Here is a 26,993-nt window from a genome sequence, read left to right as displayed (position 1 = left end):
AATTTGATAGCTTTCTTTGATAGGATAATAAGTCTTGTGGATAAACGGTGTACGTGGTATACCTCCACTTCAGTAAGGCATTTAATACGGTCTCGCATGATATTCTTATCAATGAACTAGGCAAATACAACTTAGATGGGGCTACTATAAGGTGGGTGCATAACTGGCTGGATAACTGTTCTCAGAGATGTCTACACTGGCAGCTTCTTGCACAAGAACATTTTGTGCAAGGGTTCTTGTGCAAGAAGTCCTGCACAAGAACACGTCCACACTGCCATGTCCGAGATGTGCTTTTGCGCAAGAGCATCCATGGCAGTATGGATGCTCTCTTGCACAAAAAAGCTCTGATGGCCATTTTAGCCATAGGGCTTTCTTGCACAAGAAACACTTGCTGCGTGTCCATACTGCCCTCTTGCGCAAGAGCTGTTGCGCAAGACGGCTTATACTTGTAAAAAAAGAGTGTAGCTCTTGCGTAAGAAGCCGTCTCTTACCATGCCATACTGTAAATCTTCTTGTGCAGTGTGGACTCTCTGCGGGTTCTTGCGCAAGAACGGCCATCCTTGCGCAAGAACCCACCAGTCTAGACATAGCCAGAGAGTAGTTGTTAACGATTCACAATCCTGCTGAAAAGGTATAACAATTGGGGTTCTGCAGGGATCTGTCCTGGGACCAGTTCTGTTCAATATCTTCATCAATGATTTAGATATCAGCATAGAGAGTATGCTTATTAAGTTTGCAGATGATGCCAAGCTAGGAACGATTGCAACTGCTTTGGAGGATCAGGTCATAATTCAAAATGATCTGGACAAATTTGAGACATGATCTGAGATAAACAGAATGAAGTTTAATAAGGACAAGTGCAAAGTGCTCCACTTAGGAAGGAACCATCAGTTTCACACATAGGCTGCGTCTAGACTGGCATGATTTTGCGCAAATACTTTTAATGGAAAAGTGTTTCCGTTAAAAGTATTTGCGCAAAAGCGAGTCTAGATTGGCACGGATGCTTTTGCACAAAAGCGCTTTTGCGCAAAAGCATGCGTGGCCTATCTAGATGCAGTTTCGCACAAAAAAGCCCCGATCGCCATGTTTGCCATTGGGGCTTTTTTGTGCAAAACAATTCTGGGTTGTCTACACTGGCTTTCTTGTGCAAAAGCATTTGCGCAAGAGGGCTTTTGCCCGTGCGGGAGCGTCATTGTATTTGCGCAAGAAGCACTGATTTTGTACATTACAAAGTCAGTGCTCTTGCGCAAATTCAAGCGGCCAGTGTAGACTGCTCCGCTGCCGGCTTCCCCGCAGCTTTGCAAGCCGTGGGGGGGAGCTCGGGCAGCGAGGCAGCCCAGGCGCGCCTGGACTGCTCCGCTGCTGGCTTCCCCGCGGCTTTGCAAACCTGCGGGGGGGGCTCGGGCAGCGAGGCAGCCCAGGCACGCCTGGACTGCTCAGCTGCCGGCTTCCCCGCGGATTTGCAAAGCTGCGGGCGGGGACGGGAGGGGCTCGGGCAGCCCAGGCGCCCCTGGGCTGCCCGAGCCCCTCCGCGGCTTTGCTCTGCGTCTTCCTGGTCTGCAGACCAGGGAGACGCAGAGAAAGCCCCAGATCTGGTACACGAGCGGCAGGACCGCGAGGTCCCGCAGTCCGTGTACTCTGGGGCAGCCCCGTTCGTATCTGCGGATCCGACATAAGTCGGATCCGCGTAAGTCGGGGACTGCCTGTACAAAATATAGTTTCATATAGACAATGCCTACACTGCAGCGGCTGAATCTGGACGCCAGTTCCGACTTACATACAGATTCAACTTAAGAACAAACCTACAGTCCCTAACTTGTACGTAACCCGGGGACTGCCTGTACTGACTTCACTAGTGCTTTTTATGTAACCTGTTGTAAAACTAGGCAAATATCTAAATGAACTGATGTATCCCCTGGGATGAGTTCTCTCTCTAATACGCTGGGACTGATGTGCTTACAACACTGCATACAATAATGGTACTTTTAAAACAATAAACAGCCTATTTCTTATATAGCACTCACTATGGTCCTGATACTGCACATTGAATGAGTTCAATGAAACAATTCATACACATGAAATTATTAAAGTGCACTCACAGGAGTGGGGCCAAAGACCCTGATCCTACACTCCAGTTGGGTAGAGCTGCACTGAAGTCAGTGTGATGCCTCTACAGATCTGATTGCAGGGTTTGATTCTGTGTGTGCAAAACTGTCTTACAAAATGTAGCAAGAGTCTCCAGTATACTCTGTATACTTTCGTCTATATAGCAAAAGTTTCAAAAGATAAATTCATTTCATGGATTACATTCTTTCTTAAATCTTGATTAAAGATTTAGTTTTTCAATAGTGTTTTAAATTGATAAAAAAGGTATCTTCTTTTTAACAATAATATGTAAGTGGGTATTATAATGACTTCCTCAATGATCTCTTTCTGATATTCACATCTGTACACTTTTTAGACACCATGCTTAAAAATAGTCTTCAGTTTCATAAAAAAATCAAATTGAAAGTGAGAATCTTATTACTGCCAATATGCCAAACACAGATCTTGTAATAAGCTTTATTCTAAGTGACTCATTTTAGATTTGCCTGGAAAAAACAAAGGCTTATAACATCCATCTGCTATATCATAAGATGAAAGGCGAATGTTGAAGACCTCAAATTGGGGAACAAAAACATCTGTTTATTTTTTAACCAAATTATTTTCTTAATACAGAAGTATTAATACAATACTCTTTTGTTCTTTAATTTACATTATTGTGAAGAAATTCAACATGAGTAAAAAAAATTAAGAATTAATATCTAGTCTTTCAGACCTCACTGGGTTCATTTGGCTTAATAACTGAAACACTTGTTTAGATACATTTTGTTTTTATGTCACGGATGAAGGAAACTCAGATTTCCTTGATTTTCCACACTTCTAAGGCTACAAGTTAAGCAACTGAAATATGTCTGCAGCTGATGATCCCTGACATTGCCAATGATATCATGCGAAGAATCCAAGAAGAAAAAATATTGAGGGAAGAATCAGGAGCATCAGAGAGAAGTACGGTTGCCAACTGGGCATATTCTTCGAGGTTTCATTGCATGACATAATCTGTAATTAAAGATTAATTTTTAATTCCTCTAGACTCCAGGAAAATCTTGGAAGGTTGGCAACCCTAGAGACAAGGAAGCATGAAAAGAGAGCAGATAAAGTCAAATACATGGTCGGTATATAATATGATTGGTATTAAGGAATCATGCACTATTGGCTACAGTAGTTTTCCAGGGGAAAAAATTCATTAGAAAGCAACTAATTTAGGCAACAAAGGAAATGATAATAAAAAATAAAATGCCAAAGTAAGAAGACTCGGGGGGAGGAGGGAGGAGTAGATTATTATACGATTTTTAATCCAATGCTTGTTGTCTTTTGATAAATTGATGTTTGTACAGTACTTTAATGTTCTAAAGTCAGTACTAAGGATTACCATTAGGAGATCTTGAGATCTAATGCAGAGCACTTGTTAGTTAGTTTAATAGTCCTAATGTTGTTAATCTCCTCTTTTGTTTAAAATATAACTTCCTTCAAAACTATAAAATGTATGTTATTAATGCATGTAAATCAGAATTGATCACTCTATGAGAAAAATAAATATATGTGGCTTACAAGCATTAAAAATTAGAAATGGTAAAATCAGATAATTAGTGCAATTTACTTGTAGATGTTGACATCATAAACACTTCAAATATGATTATGTACTTTCCAATAGATGACACAGGCTACATCTAAACTGCACAGTTGATTCAGAATAAGCTATTCTGGAATAATTATGCCAAAATAGCTTATTCCGAAATAGCATGTCTACACTGCAGGGAAGCCTCAAAATTAGTCCGAAGCAGGCTTCTCTAATGTAGACGTGATATCTCAATTTAGAGCCCTAGGAGGAATAACTTAGAATGGCCCTGGTAAGGGGCTTTTCGAAATAGCAGAAGCGGAGCGTCTACACATGCCTTATTTCAAAATAGCTATTTTGGAATAGGCTTTATTCTTCGTAAAATGAGGTTTACAGAAGTCAGAATACGCCATCTGTTATTTTGAAATTGTTTCAAAATGATGGAATTGCTGCCATTATTCTGAAATAACTTTGTTGTGTAGATACACCCTGAGTTACTTCAGACTATGTTTCATTCATAGAATCATAGACCTTTAGTACTTGAAGGAACCTTGAGAGGTCATCGACTCCAGTCCCCTCCCTCACGGCAAGACCCAGTACTGTCTAGACCATGCCTGGTAGATGTTTATCTAAACTGCTCTTAAATATCTCCAAAGATGGAGATTCCACAATCTCCCTAGGCAACTTATTCCAGTATTTAATCACCCAGACAGTTAGGAAGTCTTTCCTTATGTCCAACCTAAACCTCCCTTGCTGCAGTTTAAGCCCATTGTATCTTGTCCGATCATCAGAGACCAAGGAGAACAATTTTTCTCCCTCCTCCTTGTGACACCTTTTGAGATACCTGAAAACCACTATCATGTCCCTTCACAGTCTTCTCCTTTCCAAACTAAATAAGCCCAGTTCTTTCAGTCTTCCATCATAGGTCATGTTCTCTAGACCTTTAATTGTTCTGGTTGCTCTTCTCTGGACCTTCTGCAATTTCTCCACATCTTTCTTGAAATGCGGTGCCCAGAACTAGACACAATACTCCAATTGACGCCTAATCAGCGCAGAGTAGAGTGGAAGAATGACTTCTCGTGTCTTGCTTACAACACTCCTATCAATGCATCCCAGAAACATGTTTCCTTTTTTTAAAACAGAATTCAAATGCATTCTGATCTATCACTTAAATCGGTACAGTATTTAGCAACCAAACTATTCATATTAATATGCATAAATCCCTATGAAACATGAATATTGTGCATAATCTAATTTATTAAAAATATTAAATAACAAAAAGGAAGCAGTTTCAAGAACAATTAAAATTTATCTACCTACATATCAAATTTATCTACCTACCAGCAAAGTTTACAATTTTAGACTCTTTCAATTCTTAAAATGCACAGTGTGAAATATGTATGCACGTGAAAGATTTTAGTCTGAAGATTTTTTAAAAAAAGCTTTCTTGATTGAAACTTGGTCCATCAAAAATTTTGCTTCAGTGTAAATGGTTATAGCTAAAATGTAAGAACCTGATAAAATTTAACCAGTACAACCTGAATGATAGTAAACAGAATTACAATATTATATTGTGTACATCGAACAAGACTGAAAATTTAAATATAGATAAGCTGATTGCCTCTACAAACATGTTATGAGTCAACTGTTGGATGCTTCAGAATAAATGTATACTCAACAACATAGCAGTGGAGAAGATTCACAGAATCCAAGAAATGTAGAGCTGGAAGGGACCTCAAGAAATCATCAAGTACAGCCACTGGAGAAAGGATATTTAGACCATCCCTGGTTTGTCTAACAAACCTATTATTAAAACAACAAGTGACAGGGATTCCACAATATCCCCTAGAAGGCTATTCCATTACTTACCTATCCTTAACAGTTAATTTTTTCCCCTGTCTAATCTAAATCTCCTTTGTAGCAGATTAACCCCATAACTTCTATCTTCAGTGGAAATGGAGAAAAATTGATCACTGTCCTCTTTATAATATAATATAATCAGTTATTGGGTCTCCATTCCATCTTCTTTTCTGAAGTCTAAACATGCTCAGGATTGTTTCTTTTAATCTTTCTTCATGGGCAAGGTTTTCTAACCTTTCATCATTTTTGTTGTTCTCCTCTGGTCCACTTTGTCCATTTCTTTCGCATAGTGTTGTGCCCAGAATTGGACTCAGTGTTGCAGCTGGGGCCCCACCAATGCCACGTAGAGCAGGACAATTACCCTCCTTGGCTTTCATTCAAATTGGGATCCACTATATAGTCTATAATCCCTGCATCCTTTTCAGAAGTACTGTCACATTGTCCATTTGAAGTCTTTGCACTTCTCTTTATTGAATTTCATCTTGTTGATTTCAAATCAACTCTCCAATTTGTTAAAGTCATTCAATTCTAATTCTGTCCTCCCAAGCCCTTACACTGACCCTTGGTGAAACCCCCCTAAATATGTTCTCCCAGTTGCAAAACATACCATTGAAATTACACTGAGTATGCTCTTTCAGCTTGTTGTGCATTCAACTTATAGTAATGTCATCTAGACCACAATTATCTAGTTTACTTATGAAAACTGGGATTGTTAAGAAAACAATGCCTTAAAATTTATGGTCAGTTGCAGTTAGAGCTTATTGAAAATTGTGTGCCAGAACATTTTACCACCAGAAAATGCTGATTCATCAAAAAAATCCACGAGAACATGTAAATTTTTATGAAATTTTGGTTTGAAAAATATCACAGCCATGTTTTTCAATGAAGTTCTTTTCAACCTTATTGGAATAAAAAGGAATCAGTATTTTTTTCAAAATATGCACAGACTGACATTATTCACAAACGACAACAAGCGACACACAATCTGAACACTATGCTATCCAGAGTCTCAAAAACAACCTGGACATTAAAATAAAACCAGCTGACAAAGGGGGTGCTGTGGTCATTATGAATAAGTCCGACTATAACCAGGAGGCAACCAGACAACTCTCCAATACCACATTTTACAAACCTCTCTCCTCTGATCCCACCATAGAATACCAAAAGAAACTACTCTGTCTCCTTAAAGACCTCCCTACATCTACTCGGGACCAAATCCACACAGAAGCACCTTCTGAACCCCGACCAGTATTGTTCTATCTGCTTCCCAAAATCCATAAACCGGGACATCCCAGACGTCCCACCATCTCAGGTATCGGCATGCCCGCTACTGGATTATCCAGCTATGTAGATGCTCTTCTCAAACCCTACGCAACCAACACTCCCAGCTATCTCTGAGATACTACTGACATCCTGAGAAAACTACAAACATCAATAACCTCCCTGATAACACCATCCTTGTTACCATGGATGTAGAAGCTCTGTACACCAACATCCCACATGAAGATAAATTACAAGCAATTAGAAACACTATCCCAGAGGACAGCACTGCCAATCTGGCAGCAGACCTATATAACTTTGTTCTCACCCACAATTATTTCCAATTTGAGGACAACTTATACCTCCAGATCAGTGGCACAACCATGGGTACCTGCAAGGCCCCACAGTACGCTAACATCTTTATGGCTGACTTAGAACGTTTCCTCAGATCTCTACTTATGCTACATCGATGACATCTTTATGATCTGGACCCATGGCCAAGAAACATTGGAGACATTCCACAGAGATTTTAACAACCTACACTGTTCAATCAATCTCAGCCTGAACCATTCTAAACAAGAGATCCATTTCCTGTACAAATCACCAATGGTAAATTAGACACCACTCTCTATAGAAAACCCACTGACTCATACAGTTACCTTCATGCCTCCAGCTCCCATCCAGAACACACCATACGATCCATCGTCTATAGCCAAGCCCTTCGATACAACCGCATCTGCTCTAATCCCACTGACAGAGACCAGAAACTTTAGGACCTCTACCAAGCATATATAAACCTCAATTACCCACCAGGAGAAATAAAAAAACAAATTGAAAGAGCCAGGCGAATACCCAGAAACCATCTACTTCAAGACAGACCCAAGAAAACCAACAATAGAACACCACTTGTCATCACCTATAGCCCCCAACTTAAACCCGTCCAACACATGTTCAATAAATTACAACCTATACTAGAACAGGATACTACACTCCGAGAGGCTCTGGGAGACAAACCCATAGTCTCCTACAGACAATCACCTAACCTCAGGATGATTCTTACCAACAACCACAGGACATAGCACACTAATACCAACCCTGGAACTTTTCCTTGCAACAAACCCTGTTGCCAGCTTTGTCCACATATTTACTCTGCTGACACCATTATTGGACCTAACCAATTCAGTTATAAGATCAAGAACACATATTCCTGCTCATCCAGAAATATAATTTATGTCATCATGTGCTGACAGTGTCCGTCTGCTATGTACATTGGACAAACGTCTCAGACACTTCGCCAAAGAATCAATGCACACAAAATGGATATCAGACAGTATCACAAAGAAAAAACAGTTTCTTGCCATTTCAACCAGAAAGGGCATTGTCTCAACAACTGATTACCTGCATACTGCTTCAAAGACATTTTAACACCAGACTTGAAAGAGAAATCTCTGAACTGTCATTCATGCTTAAATTTGACACTTTACACCGCGGTCTTAACAAAGACACTAATTATCTTACCCATTACAAAGATAGCTTCCCCAATTATCACCTCTAATATCATTAGCTCACAGACATTTACCTCCCCCCCCCCATTCTCCCTCTGCTCTGAAATTTGATTTGTCCTTTTTATGTGTTCACTTTTTTTTATTGTATCCCTTTGGTATACATGGTCATGCCTATATTCTTCCACAATTTGATCTGAGGAAGTGGGTCTGGCTCACGAAAGCTCATCACCTAATAAACCATCTTGTTAGTCTTTAAAGTGCTACATAGTCCTGTTTTTTCTTTCAAAACAAGTTTCCTTCAAGATGTATTATTTTTTATTTTATATTGTACCAATTACCTAACCAATTAGAATAACAGTTGAGGGTATGTCTACACTACCCCGCTAGTTCGAACTAGCGGGGTAATGTATGCATACCGCACTTGCTAATGAAGCCCGGGATTTGAATTTCCCGGGCTTCATTAGCATAAGCGGGGAGCCGCCATTTTTAAATCCCCGCTGCTTCGAACCCCGTGCAGCGCGGCTACACGGGGCTCGAACTAGGTAGTTCGGACTAGGTTCCTATTCCGAACTACCGTTACTCCTCGTGAAACGAGGCTTCATTAGCAAGTGCGGTATGCATACATTACCCTCCTAGTTAGAACTAGGAGGGTAGTGTAGACATACCCTGAGTGACCAGTTAACATATAATGAACAATCAAAGTACAAACTACAAAATCAATTACTGTTAGAATACCAGTAACAATAATAACTAGCAATGTAACTAGAGTTACTTGTAGTTCATGCGATGGCTCATTTTCACAATGATATGGTAAGACTTAAACGGATGATCATTAGTCTTATAAAGTTAATCAAGAAAAATGTAAATAAAACATTTTTCCATTTTCATAGTATGTATGTTTATGTATCTACAGACAGAAAATGCTCTTACACTCACACACACATTTCTTGTATAAAAGCTACATTAAACTGGAGTTAATGTTGAGTACATAGAGGTATTTTTAAAACACTGCAGGGGTATTATAATTATCCAAAAATTAGGTATTAGAATCTCAGAAAATTCTAAGTTAAGGTTAATTTAAGAGCAATTCAAACATGCTAAATTATGGAAATGCATAATTGTGGCATCCAAACAAACTTAACTCTGTCCTGTAGTGACACCATGAGGAGAAGACAAAAATCAAATGTGTCTATAAAAGGTAGTTTAATGCAGGGGTAGGCAAAAGGGGCTCCGCGGGCCAGATCCGGCCAGCCAAGCAAGTGGATCCGGCCTGCAAAGGCCCTGCTGCTCCCCTGCCCCCAGACCAATTAAGGCCTGGGGGTGGGGAAGTGTGTGAAGCCTCCTCCCATCCTGCCAGGAGCACGTGGCACTTTGAAGCATCGCATGCTGCTCGCGGGGGGGGGGGGGGGGGAAAGCAGAGGAGGCTTCATGAGCTCCCCCAACCCCAGGCCAATCAGGGTCTGGGGGTGGGGGAGCTGCGTGAAGCTTCCTTCACCCTGTCCCGGCCCTGCGAGGACCCCGCGGCATTTGAAAGTGCCATGTGCTCCTTGCAGGGTAGAAAGAGGCTTCCCTATTTCCCCCGCCCCCAGACCCTGATTGGTCTGGGAGTGGGGGAGCATGCCAATTTTCTTCAAGGGAATGAGTGCCTAGTGGGAAGGGGGGGCAAAGAGGCTCCCCCACCCCCAGGAGGTTGGCTGCAGGGCAGGAGCAGGGAAGCATAACTCAACCAGGAGCCCCATGTTGTGGGAGGGGAGCACAGCAGGGAGTTCTGGCCTCTGCTGCCAGGCGGTAGCAGGGGGCTGGCAGCAGCTGCAGAGACCTGCCAGCCCCAGAAGCCACGGAGCCTTGTAGCCCCAGAAGCCATGGCAGTTCCAAAAGCCCCAGATCCACTGTGGCCCCAGAAGCCATGGCAGCCCCAGAAGCCATGGCAGCCGCAGAGCCCTTGCAGCCCCAGGAATTGTAGAGACTCAGCAGCCACGGAGCTCCAGTCTGGGGAGCCATGGTTGGGCAGGCAGCAGCAGGGCTAAGCTGGAGTCCTAGCCGGAGGCAACAAGGGCTATGTTGGGAGGGATCTCTCCTCATTTGGCAAATACCCTTGATCAGGACCAGTCAGGTCCCGAGGATGCCAGACGAGAGAGGTCAAACCTGCATGTAGTATCAACTTTTAACCAGATTCATCAAGATACTTGTGATACTTTATACCACACTGACCTGTATGATGTAGTCAACATACTGGTCAGTTTCCCTGACTCTTGACTTCCACATTGCCCTATTCCTCCACCCCCCATTTTTCTTCTTTAACTTATTAACCCACTTTCCCTTATATACATACACCCTCACTCCTGTGTCTCACATGCATAGTTTCCTATTACTGTTCTATCTGATGAGTGGATTCAGAATAATAAGCAGGTTTTTTACAGAAATTGTTAGAATTAGTGGTATTTTGCCACTATTCTAGCCAGAAGTGTCTTACTTTAATAGGGAGGGGAAAAAACAGTTTTCTACAGAAGAATTCCATACAGAACTTCTCTCTTTCTCTCAACGCAAATGCTGAAAGTGCACTGTAATTAAGTTGCCCTCTTTCAAAATGACCACTGGCTCCTACTGATAATAATGGTAGTGCAGCACGCTGCCCTCTGGAAAGATGGTGGCTCCATATGCAGTTAGGGTTCACCATTTAATTCAAGCTAATCAACCAATTTTCTTGTACTTTTTCAGAAAATTCAATCTGTACTCAATGAGTAAATGGTGTAATTTTAGAAACAATATACTATATACTTTTATTTACAACAGGTTTTATATATTGAATCTCCTTTACATGTAAAAAATCATCACAACTTTAACTGTAGGACTGTGCATCCATAAAGAGACAAAAATGTATTTGGATTTGTACAATACCAAACCTGTCTTGCATTAAAAGTTAAAATGTCTTACCTTTGTGAATACAGTATATCAGTCACAATGTTACTAAACATTGTGGCTATGTCTATACAACAATGTTATTTTGGAATAACTAACATTATTCCAAAATAAGAGCACGTCTACACAGCAAGCCATTATTTCAAAATAATGGCGAGCTGGAGGACTTTTGACTTTGACTCCTGTAATCCTCATTTCATAAGGAGTAAGGGAAGTCAAAGGAAAAGTGTTTTTCCTTTGATTTCCAGCTGTGTAGATAGCACCAAAAGGCAAATTAACCTATTTCAACTTCAGCTATGCAATTGACGGAGCAGAAGTTCTGTAGCTTAATTCACCTTTTGCCCTGATGTGTAGACGTGCCCTGTGTAAGCATGGTAAAAAAGAGACAAAAATCACTCTTTCTACAGGGAAACTCTTGACATCATGAAATTTTCCCACAAATAATTCTGTTGCTGGCTGAGATTTGCCCAGACAACATGTTCAGGGTCCCAACCTGGCAGATCTCAGCCTTTCTCCTAGCAGCACAAGACCATTTACAGTAGCTTTGCAGATCTCTACCCAATCTCATTCCTTGGCAATGACGTTTCAGGATGTCTCCTACTGGTGCATGTCTTTGGAATCCCCCCTAAAAAAGAGTTGCCAGCACAAAGGGAGCATCACACAAATGGGACAGCACATAAAGTTGCAAAAGTTAATGAAACTTAGGGCGTATTAAAATTGGGGATAGATTTACCATAGATATCCAGAGAAAATGGGGATCACCGCAATTGGGATCTATACCTTTAAGTTGTTTATCCTGGGTGGGAGATGCTCTACTATGGCACAAACTCTCTTGGAATATGGAAGACACCAGGAAAAGATTTAAATGGGGGTGTTTCTAACTGAAAGCAATAGGTGCCAATCAAAAAGGAAGACAATCAGAAGATAGCCTTATTTCTGACAGTTCTGGTGCACTTGATATACTTAGCAGTTTTTCATTGCCCTAGGTAGAAGAGACTGACCATGAAACTGTACTGCAAAAGTCAGTTCATCTAAAAAGGAAACATCAGAGATGTTTTCAACTTGTGCATATCAGAACTAGTCCCTTGACAAGGCAATTACAATTTGCCAAGCCAGTGGTAGTTCAGAATGAAGCTTATGCAGAAAGGATGGTACTGTGACACTGTAGACATGATTGAGAATCCAAAATACCACAGGAAAAGGAACTTAAGGGCACATCTACATTGCTGGGAAGATTAACACTGTGGCAAAGTTGATCTTCCAGCATTCGATTTAGCTGGTTTAGTGGGGAGATGTAAAATTAAACGCGAAAGGCACCCCCGTCAACGCCAACACTCCTTGCTATTGTAAGGAGTAAGTGAAGTTGAAGTGAGTGTTTCTCTCATTGACATGCTGAAGAAAGGACGGTACCCTAGCTCAGCTTAAGGTATGTTGACTCCAGTTACATTATTTATGTATTAATGTAGACCTGCTGTCATGGCCATAAGGGATGGTTATCAGCCTGGGGACTAAAGGGTTAATTATGTCCCTGTACCTAGCCAGGTATCTGCTTACATAATAGAAATGCAGTTAGGGATTTCAAACTGAGACAAAGGAATTTTGGGGTTTTTCCCTCCTTTGTTTCTGAGCCAGTTTGCTCTCTAGATACTGAAGGAGACAGAAGACATGTCTCTCTCCAAGAAAAAGACTCTGCATAATGTGTAAGTAGAGTAAAGTCTAGATAAATCTGTAAGGTTTTATTGTTTTCTGTTTTGGGAATTTGGATCTGATGTCTGTGCTGTTAGAAAATGGGTTTTTCTCTCTTTTGTAACTAAGTCCTGAGCCCATGTGGGATCCCCATGAGTATATTAATTGGTAACTTTTTCCATCTAGTCATTATGCTTGCAACAGTAGTATTGTTATAAAAGTTTTCTTTTTTTGTAATAAATCTGGTATTGGTTCATTTCTGTGTCCTGGAAAATCAGTCTGTGGGATCTGCATGCCTCTGATGAGGGGACAGCAATCACAGACTGCAATTTGTATTTTCTCTTCTCTTTTCCAAGCTCTTTTCCTGGGGTTGGTTTCAAGTGTCCACCCCTGTTTATGGGTTCAAAAGCATTGATGGTGGCAGTGGATTCCCCACAATCCAGGTATAAGGATTTTTGGGGAAGTTTTTGTACCAAAGCCTGTAGAAATCAAGTTTTGGGGTTGCTTTCACAGGCCCCCACTTTTGCATTCAGCGTGTCAAAGTGGGGAACCAGCCTTGACACCTGCTCTTGACACAGAGCTTAAAGTCAGGATGAAATAAGACCGGTTCATTGAGCTTCATGCACTATGCCACATAGTGTAAGGCAGGATAATGCGCTGCATATGGGAAAAGATGCAAAAAATTGAATGGATTGCCAAATCTTGAAAAGAGACATAAATACCAGCAGTGTGTGCATAGCATGGACAAGGAGGAGAGCAACCACACTGTTAGCTCAGACCAGTGTTTCATAGGAGCAGTAAACACATTGTAGCAGAAGATGAATGAACTGCCAACCTGAAAGCAAATGGGACAATTTTAAACTGCTGCATAACCAATGTTATTGACACTAAGGGTGAGTGTTATTGACAGTAAGGGTGAGTCTACACAACAAAGTTAAATCGAGGTAGCAGGTCTACATTAGGAAGCCTGCCTCAGTTTAATTTTGAGGTTTCCCTGCAGTGTAGACATACTATTCTGGAATATCTTATTCCAAAATAACTGTTCAGTGTAGTCGTAGCCTAAAAGAAAAGCCAGACTTAGTGAAAGGCAAAATTCAGGGCATACAAAAATGTTGAGCTTATGGGCATGTAAAGGAATATGTAAACTAGATATATGGGAAATAAAGTGAAACAGACATAATTTGTAATAATACTAAGGAAAATACCACCCATTTTTGGACTAAAAACATGCCCAGCCCCTGATCACATCCAAAGGGTACACTCATTGACAGAGTGGGAAACCAAAACAACTAAGGAACACTCTGAGCACGTTGTCCAGAGAATAAACTCTCAATAGAGTACAAAATAAAGCTGGAAGAGCCCAAGTGTCATACAACACAAGCCCCAAGAGATGTTCCTTTTACCAATAATGATTCCTACACTGCACCATTATTTCGAGATACCTAGCATTACTTTGAAATAAAAATGGGAGCATCTACACAGCCATTCCATTATTTCAAAATAATTTTGAAATAACAGACGGCTTAGTCCGAAATCTGTAAAACTCATTCTACGAGGAATAACGCCAATTCAAAAATAGCTATTTTGAAATAAAGTGTGTGTAGACGCTCCACTGATGCTATTTCAAAATAGCCCCTCACAAGGGCCAGTCTAAGTTATTCCTCCCCAGTGCCTCCTGGGGCTCTAAATTGAGGTAGCACGCATACATTAGGGAAGCCTGCCTCGGACTAATTTTGAGGCTTCCCTACAGTGTAGTCATGGTATTTCGAAATAACTATTCCGGAGTATCTTACTTTGAAGTAGCTGTGCAGTGTAGATGTACCCCAAAAGGCAGAAGCTAAAAGGAGGAGATGGATGGTCTCATTGTACTGGGAAACAAAATAAGTAGAAAAAACAACAGAGTGGATACCTTGATCATTGCAAGAAAAAAAATAACACCTTTTAGTTAAAGCAAAATGCAGGACTAGGTAGCACTTTAAAGACTAACAAGATGGTTTATTAGATGATGAGCTTTCGTGGGCCAGACCCACTTCCTCAGATCAACTAGTGGAAGAAAATAGTCACAACCATATATACCAAAGGATACCATTAAAAAAAATGAACACATATGAAAAGGACAAATCACATTTCAGAACAGGAGGGGGATGCGGGGGGGGGGGGGGAGGAAGGAAGGTAAGTGTCTGTGAATTTATGATATTAGAGGTGGGGAGAGTTAGATGTCTGTGAGTTAATGGTATTAACAGACATCTAACTCTCCCCACCTCTAATATCATTAATTCACAGACACTTACCTTCCTTCCTCCCCCCCCCCCGCATCCCCCTCCTGTTCTGAAATGTGATTTGTCCTTTTCATATGTGTTCATTTTTTTTAATGGTATCCTTTGGTATATATGGTTGTGACTATTTTCTTCCACTATTTGATCTGAGGAAGTGGGTCTTGCCCACGAAAGCTCATCATCTAATAAACCATCTTGTTAGTCTTTAAAGTGCTACCTAGTCCTGCATTTTGCTTCAGCTACCCCAGACTAACACGGCTACATTTCTATTACCTTTTAGTTAGGTATTGTTCCAAAAGAATTAAGTAAATGAGTGAAAGAGGAACACTTTTCACTACCTACAATTGAGAAATTTTGGGGGATATAGCTTGTGCCAAATATTTTTCCGTGTTGGATCCATTAAAGGGTTCTGGCAGGTGCCCCAAGAAAAATAGTGCACACATTTGTGCATGTTCAACACCCTGTTTGGGAGATATTGTTTCTGCAGACTATGTTTGGGTTTTATTTAGCACCCAAGGTGTTTTACTGGAAAATACATTTCTGATGGCATAGAGCGTACTGCAGTTTACATAGATGATGTTTTGATCTGGGGAAAAAAAGAACAGACAAGTATGAGCCGACAACTCTTGAAAGAACAAGTGATCTTCACAAAAGCTAAACAAACTCAGTAGTGGAAATAACATATCTTGAAGAGAAGAGAAAATAGCAAGATACACAAGCAGATTACAGGAAGGCAGAGTCCAGCTTCATGACTGATTCAACACAGACAGAAAAGGTACAAAGTTTTATTGGAATGGTGAACTACTATGCAGTGGTGTCCAATGGCTATGGGATGCAAATCTTAAAAAAGAGTTTGAGAAATTGAAGGAATTAATTTATACACCCTCAGTCCTGAGGTTGTATGACAGTGTTAACGTAAATTGTCCACACACACTCTTGGAGAGATCTTGGAGTCATTCTGGATAGTTCTCTGAAAACATCTACTCAATATGTAGCAGCAGTCCAAAAAGCAAACAGAATGTTAGGAATCATTTATAAAGGGATACAAAATAAGACTGTGAACATCTTACTGCCTCTATATACAACCATGGTACGCCCATACCGTGAATACTGCATACAGATGTGGTTGCCTTAACACAAAAAAAGATATATTGGCATTGGAAAAGGGCAACAAAAATGACTAGGGGTTTGGAACGGGTGCCATAATATGAAGAAAGCTTAAAAAGACTGGGACTTTTCATCTTAGAAAGCAGGAGACTAAGGGGGGGATATGATAGTGGTCTATAAAATCATGAGTGGTGTGGAAAAAGTGAATAAGGAAAAATTATTGATTTGTTCCCACAATATAAGAACTAGGGTTCACCAAACAAAATTAATAGGCAGCATGTTTAAAACAACAAAAGGAAGTATTTCTTCACTCAGTACACAGTCAACTTCTGGAACTCCTTGCCAGAGGATGTTGCAAAGGCTAGGACTTTAACAGTTTTCAAAAAGAGACAGATAGATTCCTGGAGGTTAAGTCCATCAATTGCTATTAGCCAGGATGGGTAGGACTGGTGTCCCTAGCCTCTATTGGTCTGGAAAAGGATGACAGGAGAGGGATCATGTGATGATTACCGGTTGTGTTCCCTCCCTCTGGGGCATCTGGTATTGACCACTGTCAGCATACAAGATACTTGGCTAGATGGACCTTTGGTTTGACCAGTATGGCCGTTCTTATATTCTTACTCTGCAAATATTGGTGCAGTCCTCTTACAACAATATGATTAAAACAGGAGACCAGTGGATTGTGTGTCATGGATGCTTACGAAAACTTAAAGTGTCAATCTGCTCCAAGAATGAGGCTTTAGGCTTAGTGCATGATTGTAAAAAGTGTCATGTCTTTATTTATGGAAGGCTAATGTTAGCAATATGGAAAGCTAATGTTAGCTGAAACAGACCTACAAGCCATTGGTTGTTATTGTGACAAATAGTCAGGCAACTATCACACCAAAAAATATCGAGATCATTTTTTTCACTAAGAAATGTGTGATTGCAAATTGAATACAAACATGGAAGGTATTCAGAAGTTGCAGAGCAAAGTGCAGTGGAACGAAGTCCACAGCTAGAGATTGTACATGTATGTTAATTTGATTAAAAACACCTGTCTGTACTTCTATGAAATGAGAACTGTGATGGTGAGAACAATAGCTCACGATGAGAACCTGAAGAAATTGATTAAAGCTACCAGCACAGGGTGACCAGGACAGCATGTTCCCAGCTGCTATCACTAATTTGCCCAGCAGGGAGGAGAGTGTTTGAATTTTGGTTAGACATCAGCATGGATGTAACTGAAGTTACAGAGTTACTGAAAAGAATTAAAAAGATATATAAAGGTTATTTAGAAATTTAAGAAAATCTGTGAAAGGCTAGAAAGATTATATACTGGCCTCAGTGAACAATGACATTGAAGAAGCTATGTTTGTAGCGTGTGCCAAAACTACAAGTAAAATGAAGACGATGAGTCTCATGTTGGTAACAGAGGACAAGTTGGTCCTTGGAGCCATGTAGGCATAAATGTGTTTACACTGACTAAACAAACTTATGTATTTGTTCCACATTATTATTCTTGTTTCCCCGTACAGCTTTATTAGAAGATACTACAGCTAAACAGGTATTTGTACAAATTGAATGTATTTTTGCTGGGCATTATATTCTGGCCCTCTCAAAGAAGGTATTCTGTAAAATACATTGACATGTGCATTTCTTCACCTTGAGTCTTTCAGCAGCCATCATAAAGAGTTAGTTGCACATGTAAATATCCCACAGACATGTCACCTAGTAAGAAAATTAACTTAAAGGAGGAATTTTATACTTGTTAATGGCATTTTTCTAAAGGATGAAGGTAGTCACATGTGAGTAGACAAGAGCACCCAAAGATTTTCCAAGCACCTGTCCAGATTTCCTTAATGCAGGGGTGAGCAATCATTTTTTTTCCAGGGGCCACTTCAGAAATTTTTGAAGTGGCCCCGGGCTGCACTGGAAGAGGTGGGGCCTCAGGCAGAAGGGGTGGAGGCAGGACACTTCCCTGCTTCCCCACCCACAGACCATGATTGGTCTGGTGGTGGGGAAGTGAGTGAAGTCTTTGCCCCCTCCCAGAGGTTTCCCATAGGTGCTCATGCCCCTATCAGTGGGAAGAGACTTTGTGCGCTCCCCGTTTTGCCCCCAGGTCAATCAGGGCTTGAGGGTGGGGGAGTGCGTGAAGTCTCTTTCCACCCTGCCAGAAGCGTGTGGTGCTTCTAAGAATTGCTCGCACCTTGCAGGGCAGAGGAAACTTCATGACCTTCAACTCACCCGTAGGCCCTGAGTGGGAGCGGAAGGGTCTCCGTGGGCCAGATCATCCAGCCTGTGGAGGCCGTTTTGCCCACCCTCCCTTAAGGTGTTTTTTAGCTTCCAAAACATATATTTAAGGTTCATAGGTGAGACATATCTGCTAGAAGTAAAACTGGTCAGAAAAATAACAAGTCTCATTTTAGCTTAAATTGAACATTTATACAAAAACAGCATTCTTTCCACTCAACAGCATGGAAGCATTTCTCATGAACAGAATCAAGAAGGACCCGGTCAAAAGCTAAGGCCACAAAAACACATATGGCCAGTAAAATGTGCATGTGGAGGAACAATCTGTTCCATCTTGCATTTAACTCTGTGACATTGTGTGAATGTTTCCTAGAAGAAGAACTTTGTAAGTGCAAAAGCTTAACTCTCTCACCAACAGAAGATCCAATAAAGAATTACCTCACCCACCCTGAGGGAATTTATGTCATTCTTCTGGTTCTCTTCTAGAGAAGAAATGCTTCTTTCAGAAAAGGAGAGAACAACTGCTTTTAGTGAAGTGGCCCTTAGCCAGTATTGGACAAAGCAGATGTTGTGCAAATCAGGAGGCCACCCAAATATTCTACAGCCACAGAAATCACCCCTTGCCACAGAATTGTTTCAGAATCTCAACTTTTCAGTTAAACATTTAGTTTGTAGCTGTTATGATTCTTGAGATAATTTTGAAAACATGAATCAAACATAACGTTATGAAGGATTGTCTTCTTCAGTATGTAGTGACAGTACTGAGGAGTGTGATCTGTCTTATTCATTTCAGCCAGGGTTCCACATCCTCCATGGCCATGGAATTTTGCATTTCTTTCACAATGACACTGAGTTCAATAGTTTCTCTGTAAAATTCACCATTTTGCTGCAGCCAGAGGCCTGATATTTTGTTCTCTGCCTGTACTTTCTGCTTGTTCTCCAGATTACTCATAGGAGTGCAGTCGGCTTGGCTTCCCGGAGGGGTTCCTCCTCCTTCGTGTCAGTGGGCGGCCACTCCGCCCCACTACAGTATCCCTTTAAGCCAAGCCCCCACGTCACAAGTCCATGCCCGACCTTCAGGTGGGCAGTACATAACAAGGTCTGCGTATCTATCCAGGCCCCATCCTGATTCAGGGAGGGCAGCATGTCCACAAAGCCCCGGTTTGGGGGATACACCAAGGCCAGGTTCAGGGCGTGGCAACAGGCAATTTATGGAATGTGCTACAATATTTATTTAAACATAAATTGCAAATACAGTCATATACATGTATGATATATATATCTCTAAGTACAGAGTCACATAACTCCTACAACAGAGAAAAAAGATTCAATCTGCCGGATTAGGTAGACTTGATATCAGTTAAAAGCTTCATGTATACATACCATTTTCAACTATAATAATGTAGAAGACTACCAAGACCAATCATGCTAATTTGTGTCCAGATATTTACTTAATAGTAGCAAAATGTATCCAGTAATTTTATGACAAATTAAATAATGAAACAAACCTCATTAGTTTGCTTCATTAAATCTTATCCAAGAATACAAAAAGATATATATGACATAGTTTCCCTGAAATTGTGATTAAGATACTATAAATATTTAACACAGAAAATGATTATGTCTTTTTCTAACCAGTACATCAGTACATTTTTTATAAATTTACAAAAAGCTGGTTTGTTTGAGTGAGTAGTGCAGAACAGATCATTACAAATTATTCACTTACCCTGCTCCCACATCAAATGTTCCTGAACCTCATTCCTGTTTCTTAAAAACGTGAGTAAGAAAAAGCCTATAAAATTACTGACTTCATCCTATTAAAGTATATGCTTTAAAGATGATTCTGTGGGATAAGAACCAAAGAGCATTCTCACCCTAAACAAGAATCTCCCACACTAAACAAGAATAATTCTCTAAATCCAACAAGGTAATATGTTACCTATTAGCCCTGTGCTCTTGGGAGTCAGGGAGTGACATTCATGGAAAACCATACTACCCCCCACTTCCCCTAAGCCTTTGCTAGAATCAGACAAAGCCATGAAAAGGCCAGGAAAGACACACCTAAACTAATTAAGGAAACACCCCAGCCTCATCTGCATTGAAGTCAGAACTCATTAGCATACGGAATGGAGACCAGCTCTTCCAAGGCAGGAACCGCAGTGAACTATGGGATACCGAAAGCAGAGAAGCACTGCCTGATGGAAAATCTCTACTCCAGATGCTAAAGAACCCAGGCCTGCTCACACCCAAATTAGTCATTATTAGACCAATTCTAGTAACGATCCTATTGACATATAAAATACTGAAACTGCCTAGTTGCATTGTGAGCTCGTTCAAGGAACATCACCCATAACCAGGGTTGATCAGTCTCTACTGTATCTCCTCTGTCTCTTTGAACTATCCCTATAAAAACTCCAATCCTTGCCCCAAGAAAAACTGTTTTGATACCTGGATTTAAACTGCATCAGTTCCATTGAGACTTCTTCATCTCCTGTCTGATCATGCTGGGGGCTCTGTTCTGCTTGTCTCCTGGCCTCTGGACCCCCAGCTACCATCATTATCTGGGATCAGTGCAAGCTCCATGGAGTGGTGAGGTCTCTCTCTCTCTCTCTCTCTCTTTCTCTCCTTCTGTCCCTTCCTCCCTCCCATCAACTACCTCTCTAAGCATAGCCTCTTGACCCTGCCCTATGTAAACTGTTATATGGTACCTAACATTTGTGATCAGTTTCAATTTAGATTTAATATTGTAACTGTTAGATTTAATATTGTAACTCTTTGATATCTATTCACTACTCAGAAATAAATAACTTTCATTGTTAAGCTGGTTGTTTCTCTCTCTTTCTTTCTCTTTCGCTCACTTTTCCTTAAAGGGTTGTTGTTTTGGCTTCCCCATTCACTCTGCAACAACGCTTCTTGTACCCAAGCTAAAGATCCCCGTAGTGCCCAAAATCCTGTGGGGTTTGCTCATTGTGTGGTTTACCGGTGAATGACTCTGGTGTGAAAGTGGGGATCGGGGGTGCTGAACCTGGGGGCACGAGGATGGCAGTTTAAAGTGCTCTTTAATTCAGCCCACTGAGTCCAAAGGCACATGAGGGTGCAGTGTGGCATTGCTGTTAACCCAGCCTGCTGAATCCAGGGTCATATGAGGGGGTCAGCTTATGAGTGCTGATTACCCAGTCCTCTTAGACGTGCTCTGTTAGTGGGTGTGAGTGTCTGTGTGTGTTGCTAAGGTGGGAAGAACCCCATCCTGAGGAACCTAGTTCCTGCAGGAGAGCTTTAGTGGGAGGGGGAATTAGCAGCAGGGAGAATTCAGCTACATATGAGAGCACAAGTAAGCACAAACAGCACACTGATAGAATGGTTAACCTTTTCCCAGTCCCATAAGAGTAACCCTGATAAATGAGCATACCCCAGAGTATTGGGCAAATCTGGTAACGAATAGGGATGTAAAATCCCATGTAATTAGTTAAACATTATGTTTAATCGATTAACCACATAAATGGGGGCACAAAAAGGCATTGCTCCAGCTGGGCTGATGTGTCTCCACTCGCAGCGCGCTGCTCCAGCCAAGCTCGGCCCACCATGGATAGGGGCTGCTCTGGTAGGACTGGAACACCTACTATGGCCAGGCTGGAGTGCTCCTGCCCCCTGCTTTGGCCAGGCCGCGCCCTGCTGGAGCACCCCCACCAGTGGTGCGCTGTTTAAGCTCGCCCATGCCCATCACAGAAAGGGGCTGCTCAGGCACATAAAACATAAGAACAGCATTGGTCCTGTTATACATCGTAATCATAAGTACAGAAAGTCAACTTCAATTCTGGAAACCAGTGAAACATCAGATTCACGTTTCTCTGACACTAAAGGCTAAAACACAACCCAATAACACAGACTGAAAAAAAAACCTTGCAACAACTAATTATCACTGTTATACTTCATGAGAAAGCGCAAGTTATAGTAGGTAATTGCAGAAATAGCAAAATGCATCTATAACATAGGCACAGTTTATTATAATAATAATAATAATTAATAGTGCCTAGCCATTAATCTTGTCATTTTACATCTAGCATCTGTAAAACAAAGCTCTATATTTTTACTTTTGTTTTTTAAGGTGAGAGACTTCAAAAAGCACTCCAGCAATCTCAAAATATCTCAAATTAAAAAGGTACTGTAAAGCAGGTTGACATGGAAAGGACATGCGTAGATCTTGTTGTATGCTGGTTGACAGACATATAGGAGCATACCACATGTCTTACTTCTTTCTTCCCTGATGTACTTTCATCAGACCATAGTTCACAGTAACTTGACTAGCCATAAAAATACACATATGTTTCATGCAAAAGACTTACTTGATTACTTTTTTGATATTTTTAAAATTATGACTACAAAAACCAGGCAAAGCAAAATGAGCAATCAGACTGAGGCTATGTCTAGACTACAGAGTTTTATCAGATAAAGGTCTGCAAATTGCGCTCCACAATTTGCATACCTTTTTCTGAATTCTTTTTTCAGAAGAGGTTTTTCCGAAATTTGGCCCATCTACACTGAGCCAAATTTCGGAAAAACCTCCACTTTCGGAAGTACCCTTCTTCCTCATGAAACGAGGAAGACGGGGCTTCTGAAAGAGTGCGTCTGCTCTTTTGCAAAAAATGTCAGAAGAACAGACACATTCCCTGGACATAGTCTAGACCGGGGTGGCCAACCCGTTAGAGTCATAGAGCCAAAATAGCAGTGGACAGAGTGCGAAGAGACACATACCAGGGCAGAAAGTTTTTGTACAAAAAAAAACCCCAACCAACCAACCAGCCGTGCTGGGAGAAAATAGGTGCGGTACACCATTCCAGGGAGGGAGCTCCAGGCTGGACAGTGTTGAGGTCAGGTGGAGGGTTCGGGTGCTGAGCAAGCTGCAGGCTTGTCGCTGTGAGGGTGCAAGAGTTTGGACTGGGGTACATGAGGGGCACAGGGCAGAGATACTGGGAGTATGATGGGCTCAGGACACAGATTTGCAGTGTGTGGATGGTGCAGGAGTGTTGTGGCAGAAGACTGGGGATGTGGGGATGCAGGAGTTTGGGGATGTGAGAGGCTTAGGACAGGGGCTTCCAGGGTATGATAGGTTCAGGTTTCGGGTCTCGGGGAATGCAGGAGTGTTATGATGCTGAGGCTAGATGGGGGCTTGGCCTCAATTGGGGGCTTGTTGGCCAGGCTTCATTTTTAAATAATATATTACGTCAAACACTATGTGTTTCAGCATTATCTTTATTTATGAGGGGTGGGGGACCTGTTTTGAGTCAGGGGTCATTGACCCATAGAAAAGTCAATCGGGGCTACACAAGTGAGATGCAGAAAACAACCCCTCCAAAAAACCCCAAACCTCACTAATATGGCCCCAACTGTGCCAGTGGGGACAGGGGACAGAGTGTCGGAGCAAGATGCTGGGGCAGGTGGCAGGGGACAGGGTGCTGAGAGGGAGGAGTTTGTCCAGGGTAAGGGGACAGGGACAGCTCGACCGGTACCTGGGGATCCCGGATCTAAGGAAGTGTGTGGGCTGCTCTTCCCCTCCCCTCTCTTCTTTTCCCCTCCCATAACACCTGGCGCATTTCCTGAAACACCAGGTCTGTCACTGGGCCGGGGACATCCTCCGCCCTGCTGCCTGCCTCGCAGGGTGTGTGTGTAGGAGTCCCAAAACCGCATGCCAGCTTCCACTTCTCAGGAAGCGCATGCTTTTCCTCTGCTCCCCATGACAGCCGCGTGCTTCCTGAGAAGTAGGAGCTGGCATGCAGTACCAGGATTCCTACTCCCTCCTCTCCCCTTCCTCACCTTTTCCTCACCTCTCCCCCCCCCAGCCCCCAGAGCCAGCTCCCCCTACTCTAATCCAAGTCTCCTCCCCTTCTCTCCCCCAGAGCCAGGCCCCCACCCTGCTCTAACCCAATCCCCATCTCCACAACCTTATGCCCAGGTTCTGGAGCCAGAGCCAGAGCCGCTGCCACCACCATGCGCATCTCCCCAGGCGATGGGGTACGTGCTCTGAGCGGCCGGCTTTGAGCATGTACTGGCCGGGACGCTGGGATGCCATGCGCACCCCCCCACACACACCCAATCCTCTCCTCCTCTTCCCCAGAGCCAGACACCTCCCTTCCCTGCTGTAAACCAATCCCCTACCCCCCAACCTTATGCCTGGGTCCCAGAGCAGAGCCGCCACTGCTGCTCCCCAGGCGCTGGGCGCATGTGCTGAGCGGATGGCTCTGAGTGTGTGCTGGCCAGGACGTCGGGATGCAACCTGATCTCCCTCTCCTCCCTTCTCCAGAGCCAGGCATCTCCCTCCTGCTCTAACCCAATCCTCCCCCTCTCTCCCCACCTTATGCCCAGGTCCTGGAGCTGGAGGCACCGCTGCACCTGGAGCCGAAGCTGAAGGCACTACCGCTGCCGGTGCCAGTGCTCAGTGGCAGGCTGCTAGCACATGCAGGCTGGACGCTGAGTGAGACTGACTCGGCCTGCATGTGCAGGATATGATACAGTGCGCTGCGGGCCATGAGCAGAACGGCGTGGGCCATGAGCACACATGCGGCTCAGAGCAGCCCAGCCATGAGAGCGGCTGACCTGAGCCATTCTGGGTTCGTCCCAGTTCCGGCAGGAGCCGCAATTTTTTCCTCCACGAGCTCCATGGTAGCTCTGAAGACCATTGCCCTGTTATGTGTTCCAAAAACAAGTACAGTATGGACAGCTGCTGTGCAAAATTATTGATGCTGTCCTGCTAACTATCCACAACCATAACCAGAAAGGACAATTTAAAGGGGTGACATTAGGATAATGCCTACATAGTCCCTGGTCTTTTTCTAGAAGATGCTAGTTAGTGCTAATTTCTACACAGTCTCCTGCCAACTAGAAATGGAACCAAGATCACCTCTAGTTCGAATACTGTAAGATACTGAATAGTCGTCAAATGATAACAATTTGGGACAATATGCAGGATTCAAATGGGTAACACAGAAATTAAAGGATCTTAAACTCACGATCAAACTTCTGATCCATCCAGACTTTGCCAAATTCATGCTTATTAAACAATCTGTCTACTTCACCATTATGTCAGAAAATATAATTTCACACAAAAATTTAACTGAAATTAATGGTCTGACAAACTGAAAAAAAGACTAAAGAAACTCATGCTTTAAGACTAATACCTTGGCCAGATTTTTGGCTCCACTTACAGCCTCTTTGTATCACCTGGAGGCACACAGGGGCCATAGCACCCTCTTAGCCAGCCTTCTGAGGATATCATAAACACAGATGAAGTAGAACTGCAACAGCAGCTCTACTCCCTCTCCTCAGCCTCCCTCCTCTTCCCTTCCCTCCCCCCGCACACATAAGGGAGGTGACGGGAGAAAAAGGAATGTAAGTGCTGCATTCCAGATACCCCAGCTTCCGGCACTGCTCTTTTGGGCCACAGAAAAGCAAGGTAACTTTGACCAACTCTGAGGGCAGGTATACACTATGGGGGAAGGTCAGCTTAAGGTATGTAATTCCAGGTACATAAATAACGTAGTTGGAGTCGACATACCTTGAGCTGAGCTAGGATGTCATCCTCACTAGGGGCAGTTGATGGGAGAAACACTCCTATCAACTTCCCTTATTCCTCGTGACAGTGAGCTGCACCAGTGTCAATAGGGGTACCTTCAGCATTTGATTTAGTGTGTCCCTACTAGACCTGCTAAATCAAACGCCAGAAGATCGACTGCTGCAGCATTGATCTTCCTGGCAATGTAGATGTGCCATCAGGCTTGTGCCAGAAGCAGAATAAAGGGGCCTCAAAAGTCACACACAGTCCTCCCCTGCTCCCTTTTCTCCTTATTCCTCCCATTGTCTTGCTCTGCTGGGTCAGATAATTCATCCCCTTGTATTTAACTCACTTCATAATACCTAGTATAAATATTGTAACATGATCTGCTTTTTAAAAAAGTCAAAGGACATTCTGAGGATTTTACTTCCTTTCAGGATGCAAATTTCCAAACAACATTCTTGTTCTAAGGCATCTATGGAAAGCAAATCTGAGTATTTGAGATCAGAAAGCTGTAAGTCAGATATTCCTTCTTTTTTTGAATCACCACTGCGCAGACATTTTCCTTTGAATATAATAATCAGCCATACAATAAACTAAATACAATAAGATAGATAGATATATAACTTACATAATCATGAAAGGCTTTAGCTTCACTTGAATGTTCACATGTTTCTCGTCTTTCTGGAGCTGCACAGTAGAGATCCCAAAATACACTACAAGTTAAAAATAATTAGTTATAAAAACACAAAGAAATATTTATAATACATTGACCTTATAACTATATCTATAGATCACCTTCCATCCAAAGATCTCAAAACTCTCTATATATTAATGAATTAGGCCTGATGGATGATCTGCGAGGTAAGGTAAGAATCTTCTGAGTCTCTGAGGCGTGTGTCCCATTAAGGCCACTATAGTTTAATTCAAGAATATCAGCACTG

The 26,993-nt window shown here is 42.2% G+C and overlaps 1 protein-coding gene across 3 annotated transcripts in view; it reads right to left on the bottom strand.

The window, feature by feature from the left end:
- SSBP2 (single stranded DNA binding protein 2) overlaps nt 1–26,993 on the bottom strand; it is a 312,621-nt gene that overhangs the window by 193,762 nt on the left and 91,866 nt on the right. For all 3 annotated transcript variants that reach the window (XM_075932203.2, XM_006124333.5, XM_075932205.2), the window contains one exon: nt 26,681–26,765. Coding sequence is in view for 1 of the 3 variants with exons in the window: in XM_006124333.5 (XP_006124395.1) it covers nt 26,681–26,765 (85 nt within the window). In the remaining 2 variants the exon portion in view is untranslated. The remainder of the gene's footprint in view (nt 1–26,680; nt 26,766–26,993) is intronic.

This window comes from Pelodiscus sinensis, chromosome 6, assembly GCF_052426305.1.
Source record: "Pelodiscus sinensis isolate ZL-2025 chromosome 6, ASM5242630v1, whole genome shotgun sequence".
In the NCBI taxonomy this organism is placed as follows: Eukaryota; Metazoa; Chordata; order Testudines; family Trionychidae; genus Pelodiscus; species Pelodiscus sinensis.
This window is presented reverse-complemented; position numbering and strand designations above follow the sequence as displayed.